We start from the raw sequence: 18311 nt of genomic DNA, 5'->3' as shown, positions 1-18311 counted from the left end.
CCACCTCCAGGATATCTGCCCAGCGTGCAAAAGTAGGTCACACACCCTCTCGGGCAATCGATAGATTACCCAGGATCATGCTACCTTACCACCCTGTTGTTTGAAGTACGGTTTCTACTGTGCAGTAGCTGCGGGATAGAGAGCGTCTGAATTACAGGCAACTGCCTGGACTTGAACCCCGGATCTCAACGGTGCCGGCCCAGCGCCGTGACCCCTGAGCCCACGGCACCGCCTCGACGTTTTGTCGCTGCCGAGGCTGACAGCGGCGGCGCTCTCTCGTTGTGCCGCGGCGCAGAGCTCTTCCACACGGAGAAGAAGCACGTGCAGAATCTGAAGGTGCTGTACGAGGTGTTCTACTCGCGGCTGGCGCCCGTCCTCACCAACAACGAGACGTACCAAATCTTCATCAACCTCGACGAGATCCTGCCCATCCACGGTACGATCCACCAAACGCCCCGCACCAGTCGCCACCTGTACTGCCGCAGCAGTCTGTGTCTGCTGGGCGTCACAAAGATAAAGATCCCCTGTGTAGCATTGAGCCAACTAATGTACCTCCGATTAGCACGGTTGGCTACGTACGGCGCAAAACAAGTTCAATGTAGTCACATACATACATAACAGACTTTTTGGGCAGGTCCTGTTTGCGAACGCCTCTTTAAGGCATTACATGGCACAACATGGGGTTGTGTGGCTAGCACCACACCCACCTGCCTTTGTCTCCCCAGTACTGATATTTGCACATGACACCAATTTCTCGATTTATGATTGGATCTACTTGGAGAAAGCCCAGGACCAGTTCAGGTAAACCATTCCGGATTTTAGCAGTGGCCGGGAATCGAACTCGGTTTGCTGTGTTGGTTGTGCAGTGTGCTATTCACTGCAGTGTTACGATATGCGAACGTTGTTCCTCCAGATGTGAACGTTTGTTATTGACCCTTGGGCTGTGTGCAGAGAGTCTGAACGAAGCCATGCGGAAGATAAGAGAGAAGAGCCAGGTGGTGGCCGAGATTGGAGATCTGATGCTGGCCCGGGTAAGGATATTGCACTTGGTTGACAAGTTTAATACGTTATTAGACACTTAAACAGGGTGCTGGAAATGTTATGAACCATTCGTCTGTACAGCAATCTTAGCAGATACTCCGTCTGTGCACGATTTGCTCTTACATGGCATCGGAGTCCCTTAACCCATGGGGTGCTTGAACATTCCTCAAAATGTCCACGCTGATTCTAGCAGCACGCTCCGCTTGCATTTCCTCCTCAAGCTCTCTGATGTCTGTGGCACGGTCGGCCTGGATGCCCGACTTCAATTGCCCCTGCAAAAAAAAAGTCGATGCTCTTTCCGCCTTCACCAACCCACACACGGACCAGCGTGGTGAAATATGGTCAAACAAGTCTCATGACTCGCGTAGCGAGGCCTTGTTCCAGAAGTGGATTGACACAAGGGCTGTACATGTACGCATGCAAATTAATCGTTGCAGGGCTAGTAATTACACTTTTCAAGTTCACAATTATCAAGGGCATAAATTGGATTTATGAAGAGGGAAACGTTTGAATCTCAATATTTGAATATGTTGTCAGTTACAACGGGGCATGTTGTGTGGAGCTTGTGATTGGAAGGGGTGGCAAAGTTGTAACACCTCGTGTGTGTGCGAGTCACTTCATGCAGTCAACCCATGGCACCTGGGTCTGTCTCATGACCTGCCAGCGAGCCTTCGACACTTCACGTTGCCTTAAAGTGCACCTGGCCTGGCATAAGCACTGTGGTGATGTCACCACCACTTTGTGACGAATGGCAGCTGTTGTTGTGAGTGTATGTTTCCACCCCCCCCCTCCGATTCTGCAGAGACGAGAATGAGTGCGTGAGTGAGCGCGTGAGTGAGTGTGTTAAGTTTGTATGGGCTTCTTCCGGGTTCTCTGATTTTCTCAGATCGGTACAATAAAACATACAATGTAACTGGTATTGGCCATACATCCCAGTGCTGTACTGAATACTTTCCTGCAAATTCCACAATTGAGATTAAACATAGCAACATTGGCCCCGATGTCTTCCCCCGCACCTCCGATTAACACAGTTGGCTACGTACGGTGCGAAAGAAGTTCAACGTACACACATACGTACCAAACATGGCAGGACCCTCCTGAAAAAGAGTGTTGAGTCTCGGTGAGGCTTTACTGGGTAAACACGAGTTCAATAATGAATAAATCTTCATGAGGTTATTGCAATACAAGGACTTGGTATATATCTTGCCTGCTTTATATCTGGCATAAACTACAAAAAAATCGAAATACAAATGCCAAATATAAATATAGATTTTGCACGGTACATTTATACGTACAAGTAAATACATTAAATGTGGTGGAGCGCATGTAAAGTCGCTAGCAAGGCTGCACTATTTACCTGGCGACCCGAGTTTTACTTTTGGCCACAGCTAACATCAGCGGCAATACCAGAGCCCGTGCTGCCCTTCCCGCTCCCTTCACCTTCCCGCAGTGACCAGCGTGGCAAAGCGACGCTTTCCCGGTTAGACACATTTAGCAGCAATAACGCGCGTCGTAGGAGTAGTCGTGAATAATAATAATGACGATGATGACGATGATGACGACCTCGCTGCCTCCGTTGCGTTTGGCAGTTTGACGGCGAGGCTGGCGAGGTGCTGAAGGCGGCCACCGCCAAGTTCTGCAGCCTGCAGTCGCAGGCGCTCGACATCGTGCGCAGCAAGCAGAAGAAGGACCCACGCTTCCAGCAGCTGATGATGGTGGGGGAACACGACGCGCACAATGGGTCGTGCACAGTTTGTCGCGCACAATGTGTGTGCATGTACGTATGGTACGTAGCCAACCGTGCTAATGGGAGGTTGCGGGGGAAGGACAACAAACTAATACGCAAAAAACAGCTCTACAAAGATGAGTTTTCAATGTAGATTTTAAAAGTGCGTAGCTCCAGTGGCTTCATAATATCGGAAAGAAGAGCGTTCCAGACGGCCGCGGAAGCGAATCTGAAAACTCCACACGATGCAGTGACCGTCTTTGTTCCATGACCAGCTAAAAGCCGATGCTGCAAGGATGTGCCTCGTGGCATGTGTAGAATGTTTTATTTTTACATGAAGGGTCAGATATGGGGAGCAGGCAATGCTGATTGCCTACAGCTACATTCGATGGCCTTCTGTTAAGAATATTGATGGAGCGGCAGCCAATGAATGTGACGCGTCTTGAGGACGTCCCAACGTAAGAGTGGTGCGATGAAATTGGCTCGTTTCTAGGGTGCTGCTGGATTATTGCATCGCAGGATCGCAGGAGGTCGTGGCGATTTGAGGAGGCCTTCAGTGGATTGCTGATGATGGCGATGTAGCCCGGATAATACCTTGACAAATATTTCAACAGTAAAGCGCGTTGCAGTAGTCGAGTCGTCATGACGCACTGGAGTCTTTGTTGCTGCTGCTCGCAGGAAGCAGAGAGCAAGCCAAAGTGCAGGAGACTGCAGCTCAAAGACTTCATGCTGACCGAGATGCAGCGCCTTACCAAGTACCCGCTGCTCCTGCAGAACATTCTCAAGTACACGCAGGGTGAGCGGTCAAGCACGCACCTTTACAGATGTGCGTGTGTGTCAGTGTGTGGGGAGCGATAGTGTCACGGTTAGTACGCTGCGCTACGAACCAGGCAACCCAGGTTCGATTCCCGCTCACTGCCAACACCAATGACGATTATCTGAATCAGTCATGGGCCGCCCCTAGGTCGACTCAGCCTCAAATGAGTACTTGGTGCTGTGTGTAAACATCACCACTGGGGAGACAAAGGTGGCTGGGCGTGGTGTTGGCCACCCAACCCTCGTGTGCTGTGCCGGCCTTCATAGGTGCTCGCTAACAGCACTTGCCCCAATAGTCTGTTCAGGCTATACAGGAGATCTTTGGATTTGTCTTTTGTGCTGGACACTGCATCGGCAGGTCTTGCTGAGGCTGGTAATGGGTTCCAGGGATCATCTTGAATCACCCTTAGAGCGTGGGTTCTCCTGATGCTCCTATTTCCTTTCCACTTGCTGCTGCTGCTGTGTGTAATCCCAATTGAGTAATTTGCTGGTACTTTTTCAGCATTGGGATGTTTGGCCAATCATGTTAAATTGTGTATTATGTTTACGTATTTTTTTACAATGGAGGAATCTGAAGAATCCAAAGGAAAGCAATGTCATAACTGAGGAAAATATACAAACGCTACATAGAAAGGCACCCAATGCAGCAATCGAACCCAGGCCATTCTTGCTGTGAGGCACTAGCGTTACCACTGCGCCACCCCGATAAACAAATGAATGTTAACAGTAATGGGATGCTGAAGTATGATATTGAATTTAGTCGAGAGGAAGATGGCATATGTGTGTATGTGTTTGTACATATGTGTGTTTGTATGTGTGAATGTGTGCATGTCTTCGTAGAGAGCGCATTGTCCTATGGACCTAGCGATCCGAGTTCGATTCCCGCTCACAGCCAACATCAGTAACGAATATCTGAACCGGTTCTGGGCCTCCCAGAGGTCGACTCAGTGTTAAATGAGCATCAGGTGTGGTGTGTAAACATCAGCATTGGGGAGACAAAGGCGGGCGGACGTGGTCCTTGCCACAACACTGCATTCATGTGCCGTTGCCAGCCTTCATGTAGGTTCTTGCTAGCGGCACTTGCCCCAGGAGCCTGTTGAAGGTTTTACGCGGGGGATCTTTGTGCGGTGCGAACAGTCGAGCACCCGGACCACAAGAAGCTGCACAAGGCAGGGGAGTGCTGCCGGCGCATCCTCAATGACGTCAACGAGACCGTGCGGGAGACCGAGAACGCGCAGGTACGGTGCCAGCTGGGTGCGCATGTGTGAGTGCGCACACGTTTGTATGCCAACGACGCTCGCGCGCCAAGAACTCGCGTGTGCGTGTGCGTGGTGCTCCGGGGATATTGCAACAACACGCGTGTGTGTGTGTGTGTGCGTTGCCGTCCATGGTGCCGGACGGCAACACTGTGGTGGGCAGTGCCTTCATGGCGTTTGTAACCACCATAGCGGCCAAATGGGGGGGCTCTGAACGGGTGCGAGGGGCTGATGACCCCTCCACCTTCGGTACCGCCTGGATCTCTGGTATTCAGAAGGTCCACCATGAGGGGCGGACAGTCCTCTAGTCGGGGCAGGAGAGTGCCAAACAACAGTGAGTGGCTGTTCTTCTGAACAACAGAATGAAGGGGGCGTGGGAGCGTGGCGGTGAGGTGTGGGAAGCTGTAAGCCCCAGGCTACTTTGGGCTCGCCTTCCCATCAACCAGAGGCGAGGAGTGGTGGTCGTGGTTACTTATGCCCCCACCGAAGACGAACATCCATGGAGGGATGCAGGCAAGGCTGATGAGTCAGATGCCTTCTATGACCTCCTTGTCACAGGTGCTGGCTAAAGTGGCCCCTCGGGATAGAGTCATCTTGTTGGGTGACTTTAATGACCGAGTTGGTCATGATACTCGCACCTGGTCTGGAGTGATTGGAAGACATGTGCCAGATCAGCTCAATAACAACGGTATGAGGCTGCTAGATATTTGTGCAGCCCATGGGCTTGTAATTACCAACACGCTGTTCCGGCATTGGCGCATCCACACAACATCATGGATGCATGCCGGGTCTAAGCAAGAACATCTTCTGGACTACATAGTAATGGAACAGCGGATGCGGGCCCATATCCGGCAGGCAAGGCTGCGTTGGCTGGGTCATGTAGCCCGCATGCCCAGCCACTGCACGCCTAAACAGCTTTTGTTCGGCCGGATCGAGGGCTAAACGGGCGCGGCACGGGCTAGAGAAGAGATGGAGTAACGTGGTACAGGAGGACGTGGAGCTGAGTGGACTTGGCGATGACTGGTACCAGCGGTGTCAAGATCGTTGTTGTGCGCACGGTGCTCTGGGGACATTTTAAGTCTTGGGTGTGGTGGGGAATATGCCCCCCGATTTTGACAGAATATGAGTAGAACGTAAAAAAAGGGGTAAAAGGTGCCGCCCTGCAACTGGTTGCCCATGCCGCTGCTCGCAGAAGGGGCTTCCATGGCGAGAGGGAGCTCTAGAAAGCCCCTCTACGATGGATGTTTTGGCCTATTCTTGCACACTGACCAGATGGATTGAAGGCGGTGGGAGTGTGTAGCCAACACACGCGACCGGTCGCTCGTCTAACTGATTGTAACCCACTCATCATACCTCTGGGTGGACGGAGGAGGGGAAACTGGCCCCCATTAGTTCACCTGCCATGCCAGGAGATCGAATCGGCGGCCTCTGGCTTGCAAGTCCGGTATGCTCACCGCTAGGCCGTGCCAGCATTCCCAGTCAAATTTACTCTTGGACCAAATCATCCGCGATGCACCCGATCTGGTCAGATCACAGACAAAACAGTGCCCACGACCTCCCCATCCAGCGGTGGATTACAGAAAGTGTCATCCAATGGAGGTGAAGTGCGACGGTGAAACGGGCACTGCGTGCCACATCTGTGTGTTTGTTCTTAACATTGCGTTTGCGTTGTGTGTTCATCCTCAGAGGCTGGAAGATTACCAGCGACGGTTGGATCTCTCTTCCCTGGAGCGATCCTACAACCCGCTTGTCACCGACTTTAAGGTGTGCGACTCCCAGACGCCACCATCCCACGGTTGTCGTTAGTGACGCTGGAAATGTTTGTTTGCTTGTTTTGTGTGGTTGATGGAACACGTTTGGTCTCGTGTTTTTCGCTCCAGAACCTGGATCTCACACACAAGAAGATGCTGTACGAAGGTCCTCTCACGTGGAGAGTCAACAAGGAAAAGAGCATCGGTGAGTCTTGTTAAAGGCCTGATTCGGTTATGATCAGTTTAACACGTAGGCTTTCAGGACATTTTGTCTTCACGTCATCATTCCGATAGCGCAAGGCTGTCACGAAGGCACTGTGTTTCACAGACGGTCTGCAATAGTTTCACAGTGGGGGCGATGTTGCTCTGTGTCATCTAAATTGATTGATTTACAGAACATTTTAAATTATTTTGCAAACATGGACCATGATGCCGTAGCGTTATGGCCGACTATTTTTCGAATGACGTCACGTGATCTTTTTAGCGTCTATCGTGAGGCAAACGGTGCGCGGTATCTTACGGTTAATACACGGGACAGGCTTTACCGGGGCGGCGGCCTGCCGGCATTCTAACCACGAGCGCTTGGCGGGTTCCACCGCCGTGCTCGCGCTCCGCGTCGCGCACAGACACTCGCACGTGGTTCAACGCTTGCTATTATTGGATGGTGACTCCCCCCCCTCTCCCCGGTGTCCCCGCGGTGCGTGCCGCCCCCCTCCAGACCTGCACGTGCTGCTGTTGGAGGACCTGCTCGTGCTGCTGCAGAAGCAGGACGAGCGGCTGGTGCTGCGCTGCTACAGCAAGACGTCTGCCGGGACGGCGACGGACGCCAAGCAGACCTTCAGCCCCGTCATCAAGCTGGGCACGGTGCTCGTTCGGCCCGTGGCCACCGGTAAAGGCGCTGGCACCCCACACGCGCCACCGCAAACGATTCTCGATTCTTTTGCGCGGTGGCAAGATGTTAACTGCCTCGCCTGGTGTGCAGGAGGTTGTGGGTTCGATCCCGACCCTGACGCCTGCTGCTGTGTATTTGGAGTTTGCGTGTTCCCCCCATGGTCGCCTGGATTTTTCTCCGGAGATGTAAACCAAAATTAAAGTTGAAATTAATGACGAACGAAATAACGAATCGTCCTGAATCGAATTAACTTATTTCGCGGTACACCTGTATTATGAGTGTAGAGAATCGATATTTGTTTTCAATTAGATGTTTTAACTGCACCATGAGTGAATGCGCAGTGCATGTTAGAGAGAGAAGACGATTGTCTGTGTTGTAATCGAAACGTCGTGATCTATTATTTTTCTATCTACGTGACTTTACCGAAAGACCCAAAGAGTATGAATTCCTGCAGTCACGCAAGCTTTGAATCAAGATTCATGTTAGAACAATTGCGAATGTTGTTACATCACAATGGAAATAATGTTACATAATACAAAGGTTTTTTGCAATCATTTGTTTTTTTTTTCTTTCAGATAAACGAGCCTTTTTCTTGATCACGACGTCACAGTTGGGCCCACAGATCTATGAGCTGGTGGCTGTCACGAGCAAAGAGATGCTCATGTAAGTGCGTGTTCGTGACATCTTAGTGATAAGAAAACTGCTTCCGTCCGTGAGCCACCACTCGCTCAAGTGATGTCCGTCGTGCAGAGTAAGGGCATCATTAGGACAGAAAGTCATCAGGGAGCTGCCTGCGATGTTGATGACGAGCTATGAATGGCCGATGAGCTTTAACATCGGTCAAAAAAATTGCCACCGAAATGTTTCACCATGCTATTGTTACTGGGGTTGGTTCTTGCAGGCGGAGAGGTATAGGTGCGGGAGCATAGCAGTATAATGCAACAATTTAATTTGTTGAACTGCCCTCGCACTGCTCACCACGTAGAACCCTGGTAACATACTTATGTTGAAAAGAGGGGGTAACGGTCGTGGAACGAAAGAGGTTGGAGGTTGGTATTGTTGCTAAGGTGGTTGCTGTTCGGCAGTTGGCAGACACAGTTGGAACATGCGGTGGAGAAAGAGAAGCAACAGGAAGGCACTCAGAACATGACCTCCTTCATCCTGCTCGGGCCGCAGGGGTACAAGAAGCCACGCGCGAGCACGTACGTCTCACTCGCACAGCACCGCACGTCACGGACGCTACGGCCTTTCCAACGGTTTCGACGCTAACGATCACGTGCGCCTTTAATTCTCCCGGCGCAGGTCACACGAGCACAAAGATTCCGTTGCGACGGTCGTCGGCAAGCAAGGTGGCGACGACGTCCGGCCGTCCTCCTTCACGTCCCTGTCCGGTACGATCTCCCCTGGCCCCGTCAGCGGAGCGGAACGTTGCCAGTGCCGTCCCTGGTTTGTCTCTCTTTCTCCACCGCCTGTTCCAGTTGTGTTTGGGTTTTTGTCAGTTTCGCTGTCTGGTGCGGAGGCCTGGAAATTGCTTCAAGCTGATTAGGATTTGCTGCGGTCCTTCCACATGCGACGCCAAAGATGCCTTCTTGGCATCCGATGGTTCGGCGATCGTCATAAATGTCACCGTTGCGTCTGCGATCGGTCTCCTCGCGAGTGAGAACTTAGTTCGAGGGAGACGGCTCTCACTTTTTGGATGCGTAAACTCCGGCAAATTGACCCCTCCCCCCTTCCCTGCGATATGTGGATTAAACACATTGCTTGAGATACCGGTTTATGGCAGCAAGAGCAGTTGATGCAAATGCTGTCACAAGAGGTCACACGTTTGGCACAACGGTCCGTGGCTGCCAGTCTCTTGTCACGTGTACCTCGCCTTGCTATGGCTCTGCTTTCCTATCTGGCATAGTAACATGGTGACATGTGCAGTCTCCACATCCTTATTTGCATATATCTTTTGCGTTATGTCTGGGCCATCCCCCCCCCCCCATTACCCTCAGTAATTGCAGGTTGACTGTGTGGCATTTGCAACCTCTGCTTATCATTCCAGTGTGATCCAGCCACTTGCCAATAACGACATACAGATCCTTCTCAGTGAAAAGATTTACATTTATCGGGTGCTCGCATTAGCAGGGCCTGGGCATCGCATCTCATCTCAATCATTCCGATTCCCCCTCTACATTGGGGCCTAAGGGGGGGGGGGACCCCGGTGGCAGCTGGCCCTTCGCAGCAACTCGAGGTGCAAACGACGGCATTGCATTTGCAGACGACATTCTGGATGTGACGGCTGGAAAGGAGGAGAGCGGCGACGTCGCGGCGAGCAGCGGCCTGGACTCCTACAGCGAGCCGGAGGAGGCGCCGCTCATGACGAGGGTGCCGGAGACGATGAGCAGCAGGCGGAGCGTGGCGGCGCAGCTCGAGGAGGAGCCGGGCGCGGAGAAGGAGCTGGCCCAAGCCGCCCTGCGCGACGGTCAGTGCCGCTACGTTCGCGTGTGTACCCGCCGGCCAGTCCGGCAAACCTCGCGCGTCAAGTCAAATTAGAGTTGGGATATCCGGTTGTAGCTAGGAGATGTTAACTACCTCGCCCGGTATACAGGAGGTCGTGGGTTCGATCCCAACCCAGGCGCCTGCTGTATATTGGGAGTTTGCGTGTGTCTCTCCCCGTGGTCACGTGGATTGTTCTCCAGGTCCTTCGGTTTTCGCCTCCACATTTAGAATCAACGTGCCTTTAGAGTATTCGGCTGCTATAAATGTCCACATGATAAGCCACTCTTTTGAGCTATCGTTTGTGGCCAGGTCGCGTTCTGAATAAGAGCTACATAGCTTAGTGGGCCTTAGCTGGTAAAATATATATTTTTTTAAAGAAGAAGATATTTCACAAATAAGGGTTAAATAACTTGCATTTACAGGGCATTTGCTTCAATGCCTTTAGCAACTAGCATCGCAATCCATCGCATCTCATCTCAACTCTTCCAATAAACTGCCGTGCAGAATGTGCGCGCGGATCAGAAACACGGACGTTGGCAAAAAAAGTATAACGAAAGCTGACGAGGGCGCACAAAAAGCAGGAGAGCTGCATTCTTTAAATCGCACTCGCGAGACAGAGGGACGCGTGGATCGGAAACGTACACGAATCGGAGTCGTCAGAGTGACCGGTCAGAAAAGTGACGTGGGCTGGGGCAGGACGCGTCGCCGGAATGGATGACGAGGACGTGCAGCCAAAGGACGGAGTGCGCCCGAGAGGCAGGGCACCCCACGGTGGGAGCGGCGCAGTCGGCTCTCTCTGTGTGGCAGGCGCCGTGTGGGGTTGTTGCAATGCAGGGCCGTGAGAGATGGTGGCGGCGGTGGCGGCTTGGGGGGAGGCCTTCCTCTGGAAGTGAATAGATCGTGGCCAATTATGTAAGAGTATAGGTTTCATATTGACCGCTTTTTGCGTTTGGTTTGTTGTCGTACACCCCGCACCTCCGATTAGCGTGGTTGGCTCCATGCATCCGTGTACACGTGCGGTGTGCGCGTGTCCGTGTGTGCAGTGGGGCTTCTGCGGAGGATGCTGGTGCGCCACCTGCGCGTCGTGGCCGGGCCCCGCGACGACGGCGACTTGGAACGCGGCCTCAGCCTCCTGCAGTCCCAGCTGTCGTACAGCCCACACCCCGCTCGGTCCCCCCACCACTCCGCACACGGGGAGGAGGCGGTCGACGGCAGGCGCGGAGAGGCCGACGAGAAGGATGCGGATGCGGCGGCGGGGGGGGTATCCGGTCCTCACGACGGCTGGAAGGGGGACGCGGGACGGGGCGCTGGCGACGCCGTGCACTTTAGCGACGAGGAGCAGAGATTGGAGCAGAACGGCACGGGGAGCGCGGAAGGGGGGACGGTGCCGATCATCCGCCGTGAAGGTATGGGGCCGACCCGCCGCATCCTCCCCTTCACCCGTTCGGGCTTCACCACCAACGGCCTTCGTGCTCGTGTGCATGCCCGTGTTGATGTTGAGCCTCCCTTTTTGCCAATCCAATGCTGGATGAGGCCCTTCCGATCACGCCTACGCGGGCCATGAGAGATGCCTGACCGTACTTCACCGGGCCGGGCCGGGCCGGGCAGGTGGAACAAAATGGGGGAGGGCAGCCAGTCGGTCGTCTAAATCGCGTAATAATGATCGTCGTGCAGAGTCGAGCCGAGGGCTCTTTGTGACAGGTGTCAACGTGGGGCTCCGCGGCGTTGACGATGTGCTATGTACCATTTATATAAGAGCAACGACCTTTGACGCAAGTCACAAAAATATTACTGATGTTTCAACATGCTCACCTCCGGGGGAGGGGGGGGGTTGGTGCCGGCAGGGAGCGTCGACCTGAGAGCATAGAAGCACAGCACAACACAGCCCTCTTGTTATGTACCTACGTATGTTGAATTTCTTTCGCACCATACGTAGCCAACCGTGCTAATCGGAGGTGCGGAGAAAGGACAACAAACTAGATCAGTTGTAAAGACACGAGTTGTAAAGACACGAGTTGTAAAGACATGAGTTGTAAAGCAATAAGTTGGCCACAGCATAGCACCGCAGCAGCCAGTAGTTATGCATGGCGGTCATCAAAACTAAAGCAAAATATTTTACCATGTAATGCCCACAGAGCTATATAGCTCTTTTTCAGAAGCGACCTGGCCACAAATGTAGCTCAATGAAGTGGCTTATCATGTGGAAATGTATAGCAGGTAAATACTCTAAACACATGTTTCTAAATGTGGAGGGAAAAACCGGAGGAGCCGGAGAAAAATCCACGCGACCACAGGGAGAGAGACACGCAAACTCCAAATATACAGGTGACAGGGTCGGGATTGAACCCACGACCTCCTGTATACCAGGCGAGGTAGTTAACATCTCCCCAATCCAATGTCCCGAGCTGACACCCTGCTTGATTTACGATGGCGGACGCGCTCGGACCTGTTCCGGGTGATTCGCTCGAAGGCTCTGGAGCGCCTCCGGCGTTCCGTGAAACGCGTCGTCGCTTTCTCTTGCAGGAAACTATTTCTTTTTAGCGAGGCCGAGCGGACCCCAGGAGAGCAGCACAGACGACGACCTCGCGGGGGGGGGCGGCGTGGAGAAGCACGAGACGCTTGCCGAGAGCGACGAGGAGGGCGCAGGTGAAGCGGCGGCGGCGTCGCTCTACCGGAGCGAGGAGGTGCCCGAGCGGCTGCAAACTTTCCCGATCAGCAGCAGCGGGAGCGATCATTTCAGCCGCTACCACGACCACACCGCGGTGCCGGCCTCGCTATACCAGGTGAGCATTGCCCGCGCCTCGTTCATCTGTGCATTTGTGTTCATGTTCATTGGTAGGCACGCTTTTGTAGCACAATTTTGCCGAAAATAGTCACAATATATAATAACAATTTACACTTCTTAAGCGGCTTGAACCTGGAGACCACAAGGCGCTGTACAAAACACGCACACACCCACACACGTGCAGGCTCACACAAATCCTATCCAACCCTAAAACAAAGGATTCTGATAATAAAAAAAGCCCTTTAAAAATTCGTTGCATCTTCGGGCGCGAGTTGATTGAACCGAGGGGGGGCGGGGGGGGGAGTCGGCAGAGCGAGCATCCAGTGGAAGTGAATTACGTGGGCTGCCCTTGCCCCAAAAGTCTGCTAAGGCTGTACGGGGGATCTTTGTCTTTGTTTGCAGGATGAACTGGAGCCCCCATCACCACGTGTGGTATTCTCCCCACTGCCCGTGGACGATGTCTTTAATACACTGGAAAGCCTCACTCAGAAACTCAAACTGCTGCAGGTAATTACGTCTGCCGGCACTGCACAGTAGAGCACACCATCAGTGCTTGTTTTCGGTCCGTACGCTAACACGCACGTACACTAACACGCACACACATCCTATATAACTACGCACGTACTGCATTTGCAATAAGGATACGCATGTGTACAGCTAGTTTTTTTTTACGTAACTTTAATTGAAATCGTGGCTAGCCACGTATGTATATTTGTTGAACTTCCTTTTTACCGTACGAAGCCAACCGTGCTAATCGGAGGTTCTCTGTTGGTGCGGCTGGCCGGTGTGTCAGTGCAGCGAGCCGTTGTTTGGCCGCGTCGTGGCCCTTGACGCGAGTGTGCGCCGACGCTGTTATTGTTGTTGTGCGCAGGCCATCGAGGAGAAGTTTAATATGAACGAGTGACAAGATCAGGCGCGGCCCACTTCCAGGGACCCCCACTCTGGCAAGCAGCGATGTGCACGCCCCCCCCCGCAACCCCGGACCGTCGCTCAATCCGTGTGAAGCTATGAGCCCCCATCCATGGCTCTGTCTGGCACATTCACACTCACCTCGAGTACGGTAATGTGACGTTTAAGACCGTTGCCATTTTTTCTCTCCTTTTTTTTAACTGCTGTATAAAAAACCCAGATGTAAAAGACACTGGATGGAGTTGACGAGGCAATGCTTTTTTTAACTCGGCGCTTGGGCGTCTTCAATTCATTTCAATCCCAAGGCTAAGTTGTACAAAGGTAGCCTCGCTTTCGTAAACACAAAAAACTTTCAGTTTGAGGTCGTCCTTAGTCCTTTGTGGGATTGGACGGTGGGGGGGGTTGGTAATTTAGGGGGGGGGATGCACAATTACAAGTAATCGTCGTTTGCGATGGGACCTTGGGAGAAAGCAGGAGCTGCTCAATTGGCTTCTTGACGAGCTGGCTCTTTTTTTCTAAAGAGCTTGCGCAGGCAAGTACGTTTACCAGCACTTGCCAGAGCACTGTCAGATCTCTGAAGTCAAAAGCCAAGTGTTCCAGCATTACACCTACCTGCCTTTGACCCACCAAAGGTGTAAGAGGCTTTGCGGGCGTTTGAGGTCAATGAAGCCAATTGCGTTGGTTGTTCTGCATTCCACCAACCTCCACCCACCTTCGCGACCTGCACCGACCAGCACGGTGAAGCACGGTCAAACATCTCTCACGGGCCTACAAGGCCCTCATCCAGCGGTGGATCGACAATAACAGGCTGTACGTGCGCACACACTTTACCGACGGCGCTATCGTGCCGGCGCACTGGGGTTGTTGTGCACCTCCGACCGTGTCCGTCCGCGTACGCTGCGCGGTGCGGCAAGCAGGCCGGCTCGAGTACGCGGCGAGCCGGGGGGGGGGGGGACTGGGTAACCGTGTGTGCTACATTTTTTTGATTCCACATCAGATGCTGAGAATGCAATATGGTGGGAGCCCCTTCCCCCCCACCTTCCCCCCTCTACTATTCTTGGGAGATTTAACCAAAACGATGTAAATGTGACAGGGTTTCAAAGGGGTGCTGTCTTCTTGTTTTTGTAGGCGTGTGTCACTTTTGAGTAGTCGGGGAAAGCCTCACGTATTTATCTGCTCTTAAAGATTTAGCAATGACCTCAGTACGGTTTTGGGCGGTTTGATTTATGCATTGGAAGAAAACGCACACTTGTACAAACAGAAAATTATTATTCACAAGCGTTTCGATTCTCTATACATCAACTGAGGACAGCAATCAGAGTTTTTAAATTGTGCAAGTTTTGGGAGGGCCCGTAATGTTAATGATACATGTAAGAATAATGTTCATGATGATTGATGGTGGTGGTGATGATGATGGTGGTGGTGTACATGCAGACATGCTGTAAGAGTAATTATACATATATTTTTAAACGTTAAGAATGTAATCATACGCGTGCTGATTTTTAGGAGCCGACTAACCGCATTAATGAGCTGCTTATTTTGTGGTCGCCCCTCCCGGTCGTCACTACATGGCCATCCCGCGTTGGGGTGGCCATCTCTCCTTGGTAGTCGTGCGATCTCTGGGACCCGTGTGCTCAGCCTTGACAAAACGTTGCGTTGTGACGATGGCGTCGGAACACCGAGGGACGCTTGCGTGGGCTCGCGTTGGTAACCCCGTGGTCCCGGGTTTAGCCAGGCAGGAGGAACACAGGTCGTCGGTGCAGTACAACAGCGCGTATCTGACTCGCCAGGGGGACGGAGGTCAAGGCGAATGTGTGAACGTGCCGAGAGTGACCGTCACACCGTCGTGCACAAATAATAGGTCAGCGGACACAAAGCTCAAAGCTGCTTTGGAGGGAAGGTGCGCTTCGTGAGCGAGCGAGCGAATGTTTCCTAGAGTAGGAGCACGCGATCGTGCGTGACAACGGTCGAGTTTGTGAACGTCTACAAAAAAAGTTTAGTCGAACAGTGCACATACACTGCACAAACACTGCACCGGGGCGAGGGCTGTTAATCCTGACGGGGGCAGACACGTGACGGGTCGGATATGCGACAATTTGTACTGTGGTTGGTTTCTACGGGAAGAGAGGGGAATGATGCTGGAACTCGGATGGATGGAACTGGGCAGCTGATGAAACCCCCTGTTCATGAAGCACGTCTTGGATGTAGTCTCGCACCCCCGTCCCTGCCCACCACCACCAATAGTTTGGCGATTTTATTTGGGGATCGGGGAGGGGGCGGAGGGCTACGTTTCTTGAGCAATATGCATATCGCTGTGCTGGTATCCCATCATCAGCAATGACAACAGTGTAGCATACTACGTGCCCAAGCACGTACGTAAGAGTACCAGTGAATTGTTTGGCAGTTTTATGGCTCAGGTAGACGATTAAACAAACAAAAAATGCACAAATGGCATTAAAACACTAATTTCCTCTTCAAGCAAAACTGAACGACCGTCAGCCACTAGACCCTAAGCCGTATGTGCTCTTTAAAGCAACCGATGGCGAAACATTCGTCCGTGGCTTGCCCGTAAGTGCTAATTCTAGTTCAAAGCAAATTTCCCTCTGGTACTGAGCAATTACAGCGGCGGCAGCGGCAGTAGCAGCAGGGGCTGCTGGTCTGAGCTGCCCACCGCCACTGCCGCCCCCTCTATGCAGTGTTGGGGATCATCTCGACCCACGGACACATTGGCTCTGGCTGCCGGTAAAACGACGTTCCTTGTCGCCGCGTTGCCCCATTGAAGAGCGGTCGTTTTTGTCCGACACCGATTCCGAGCTGCTTTTTTTTTTACCGGAAGATGTTTGGGTTTTATAGTAGATGCCGTGAACAATGGGTTTAGTCGAAACTGTCTTTTTTTGTAATCATTTAAGGCTGCATGGTTAAAATGCTTTAATTTGTGCTAGATTGGCTCCTGATCGTTCTTCCTTGGTGTCAATTATGGAGGGCTTTCTTTTGACCACATGCATTCCATGCACTTTCTTTTACTGGACTTAGATTCATATTATTATTGTTATTATAGTTATGACATTACACAGATTACTGACTGGACTGCCGGAAACTGGCGACTTCTTGTGTGTTTCCCTTGTCTCTTAGATACCAATGGCATAAGTAACAGGAGAATGATGTACATTTGGGCCCTGTGTGCTATTTAATTTTAACACTAATGCAAAAATGCCATAATATACAGTTTGTGGGTGATGGCTGGGCATGTAATATAAATGAGGCCCTAATTATTGCGGGGCGAGTTGTAATTATAGACGTATAGAGGCGCCTGTGACTTGTCCGCAAGGCACGCGGACACGTGTGTACGTTCAGAGAGCACCCGGCGGACGTTAACGGCGGAAGCTCGTGTTATGCATTGACAATAAACAAACCCTTGTTGTAAACAGAGTGCCATCTTTACCTTTGTGGTATGGAACTCGCACGTGATTTGCCCCAGGTATTGTCACGGAAGTGTACAATCGTTTGAATCGGCAAAGAGCAGACGATGACTTTGCTCATCCGCTCCCGTGTCGTCGTCTGTTAAGAGGAGCCGTGCGCGACCTCTGATGATCATTCATGCGCCGTTACAGACCGTGCGGGGTGGCTGGTGGGGGATTGCCTGTGCCCCCCCCCCCCCCACAAACGGTCGTCTTTGGTCGGACTAAGTTGGTTTGACGGATACGAAATGACTGAATGAATTGGTTTCCAGTGGAGGGCGTCGGAGATTGTCACATGTGACCTATTATTGTTGAGAGAACGGGCTGATTTTTATGAAAATTTAAATCTTATTTGGAGAACCTTTCCAAAGCACTAATTACCGTAGTTTTGGTGTGCACGAGTTCGTGGTACGGGATGGAGTTCCACTATCGGTTTATCTCACTCAACGCAGGTGCACCCTTCCAAAACCCTGGAGAACGGAGTTATGTACATGAACGTGTTTGGAAAATGAAGACGCTAAATTGGAATCTGATCCAATTTTTTTTTTTACAAACTCCGCAAACAAAATTCACATAAAGCCGAAACGTTTTACCTTGAATTGGCTTTATTTGTTTTAACTGGTTGAAAACTGAAAATGTACAAAATACCATATGGTCGATTCCACGTGTAACAGAATTATAGCGTGCAACAGAGAACCAGATACAGTGAAACCTCAATATAATACAGTAATAAACCACGGGGACCATACAAATGAAATGCTGTTTGTGGGGAAACATTCAATGGGGGAATGTTCGACCGCAGTCGTTGGGCCAATGGGGGGATACTTTTGGGGGGTTTTACAAATGGGAGATTGGATACGGAAACCGCACGAAGCGGAAACGTTATAATGAGGCTTCACTCGTCACAAAATGTAACGTTTGGACTTTGACGAGTTCAAAAGTGTTGGTGCGCCGCGTAAAATGTCTTCATTGACCCCGCGGCGTATCGCACTTGCATTGGTCTTGTAATCCCGTTGCCGTGATATCGCCCATATACATTTCCTTTATTTTTGTTATTTTTATTAAGTCTATTGAAATGAAATTGCATCTACAGATCGTGTACTTATTTTTATGAAAACATTCTATGCATAGTAAAAAAACAAATAAAACAAACAAACTCGTGTTGATGTTCGTGTGCCTTCATAAACCTTCTC

General features: G+C 51.6%; 1 protein-coding gene across 2 annotated transcripts in view; it reads left to right on the top strand.

Moving 5' to 3' along the window:
* LOC133342119 (rho guanine nucleotide exchange factor 11-like) overlaps window positions 1–18279 on the top strand; it is a 48150-nt gene extending 29871 nt beyond the window's left edge. For both annotated transcript variants that reach the window (XM_061551067.1, XM_061551066.1), the window contains exons 25-40: window positions 296–436; window positions 952–1031; window positions 2631–2756; window positions 3446–3563; window positions 4721–4821; window positions 6526–6603; window positions 6720–6795; window positions 7309–7479; window positions 8058–8145; window positions 8568–8684; window positions 8785–8873; window positions 9746–9949; window positions 11010–11372; window positions 12490–12749; window positions 13154–13258; window positions 13623–18279. In XM_061551067.1, the coding sequence (XP_061407051.1) occupies window positions 296–436; window positions 952–1031; window positions 2631–2756; window positions 3446–3563; window positions 4721–4821; window positions 6526–6603; window positions 6720–6795; window positions 7309–7479; window positions 8058–8145; window positions 8568–8684; window positions 8785–8873; window positions 9746–9949; window positions 11010–11372; window positions 12490–12749; window positions 13154–13258; window positions 13623–13655 (2150 nt within the window). In that variant the 3' untranslated portion in view covers window positions 13656–18279. The remainder of the gene's footprint in view (window positions 1–295; window positions 437–951; window positions 1032–2630; window positions 2757–3445; window positions 3564–4720; window positions 4822–6525; window positions 6604–6719; window positions 6796–7308; window positions 7480–8057; window positions 8146–8567; window positions 8685–8784; window positions 8874–9745; window positions 9950–11009; window positions 11373–12489; window positions 12750–13153; window positions 13259–13622) is intronic.
* The last annotated feature ends 32 nt before the right edge of the window (window positions 18280–18311 follow it).

Source organism: Lethenteron reissneri, chromosome 13, assembly GCF_015708825.2.
Source record: "Lethenteron reissneri isolate LAM-NWPU_2019-01 chromosome 13, ASM1570882v1, whole genome shotgun sequence".
Lineage (NCBI taxonomy): Eukaryota > Metazoa > Chordata > Hyperoartia > Petromyzontiformes > Petromyzontidae > Lethenteron > Lethenteron reissneri.
The sequence above is the reverse complement of the archived record's forward strand: the minus strand, read 5'-3'. Positions and strand labels throughout refer to the sequence as shown.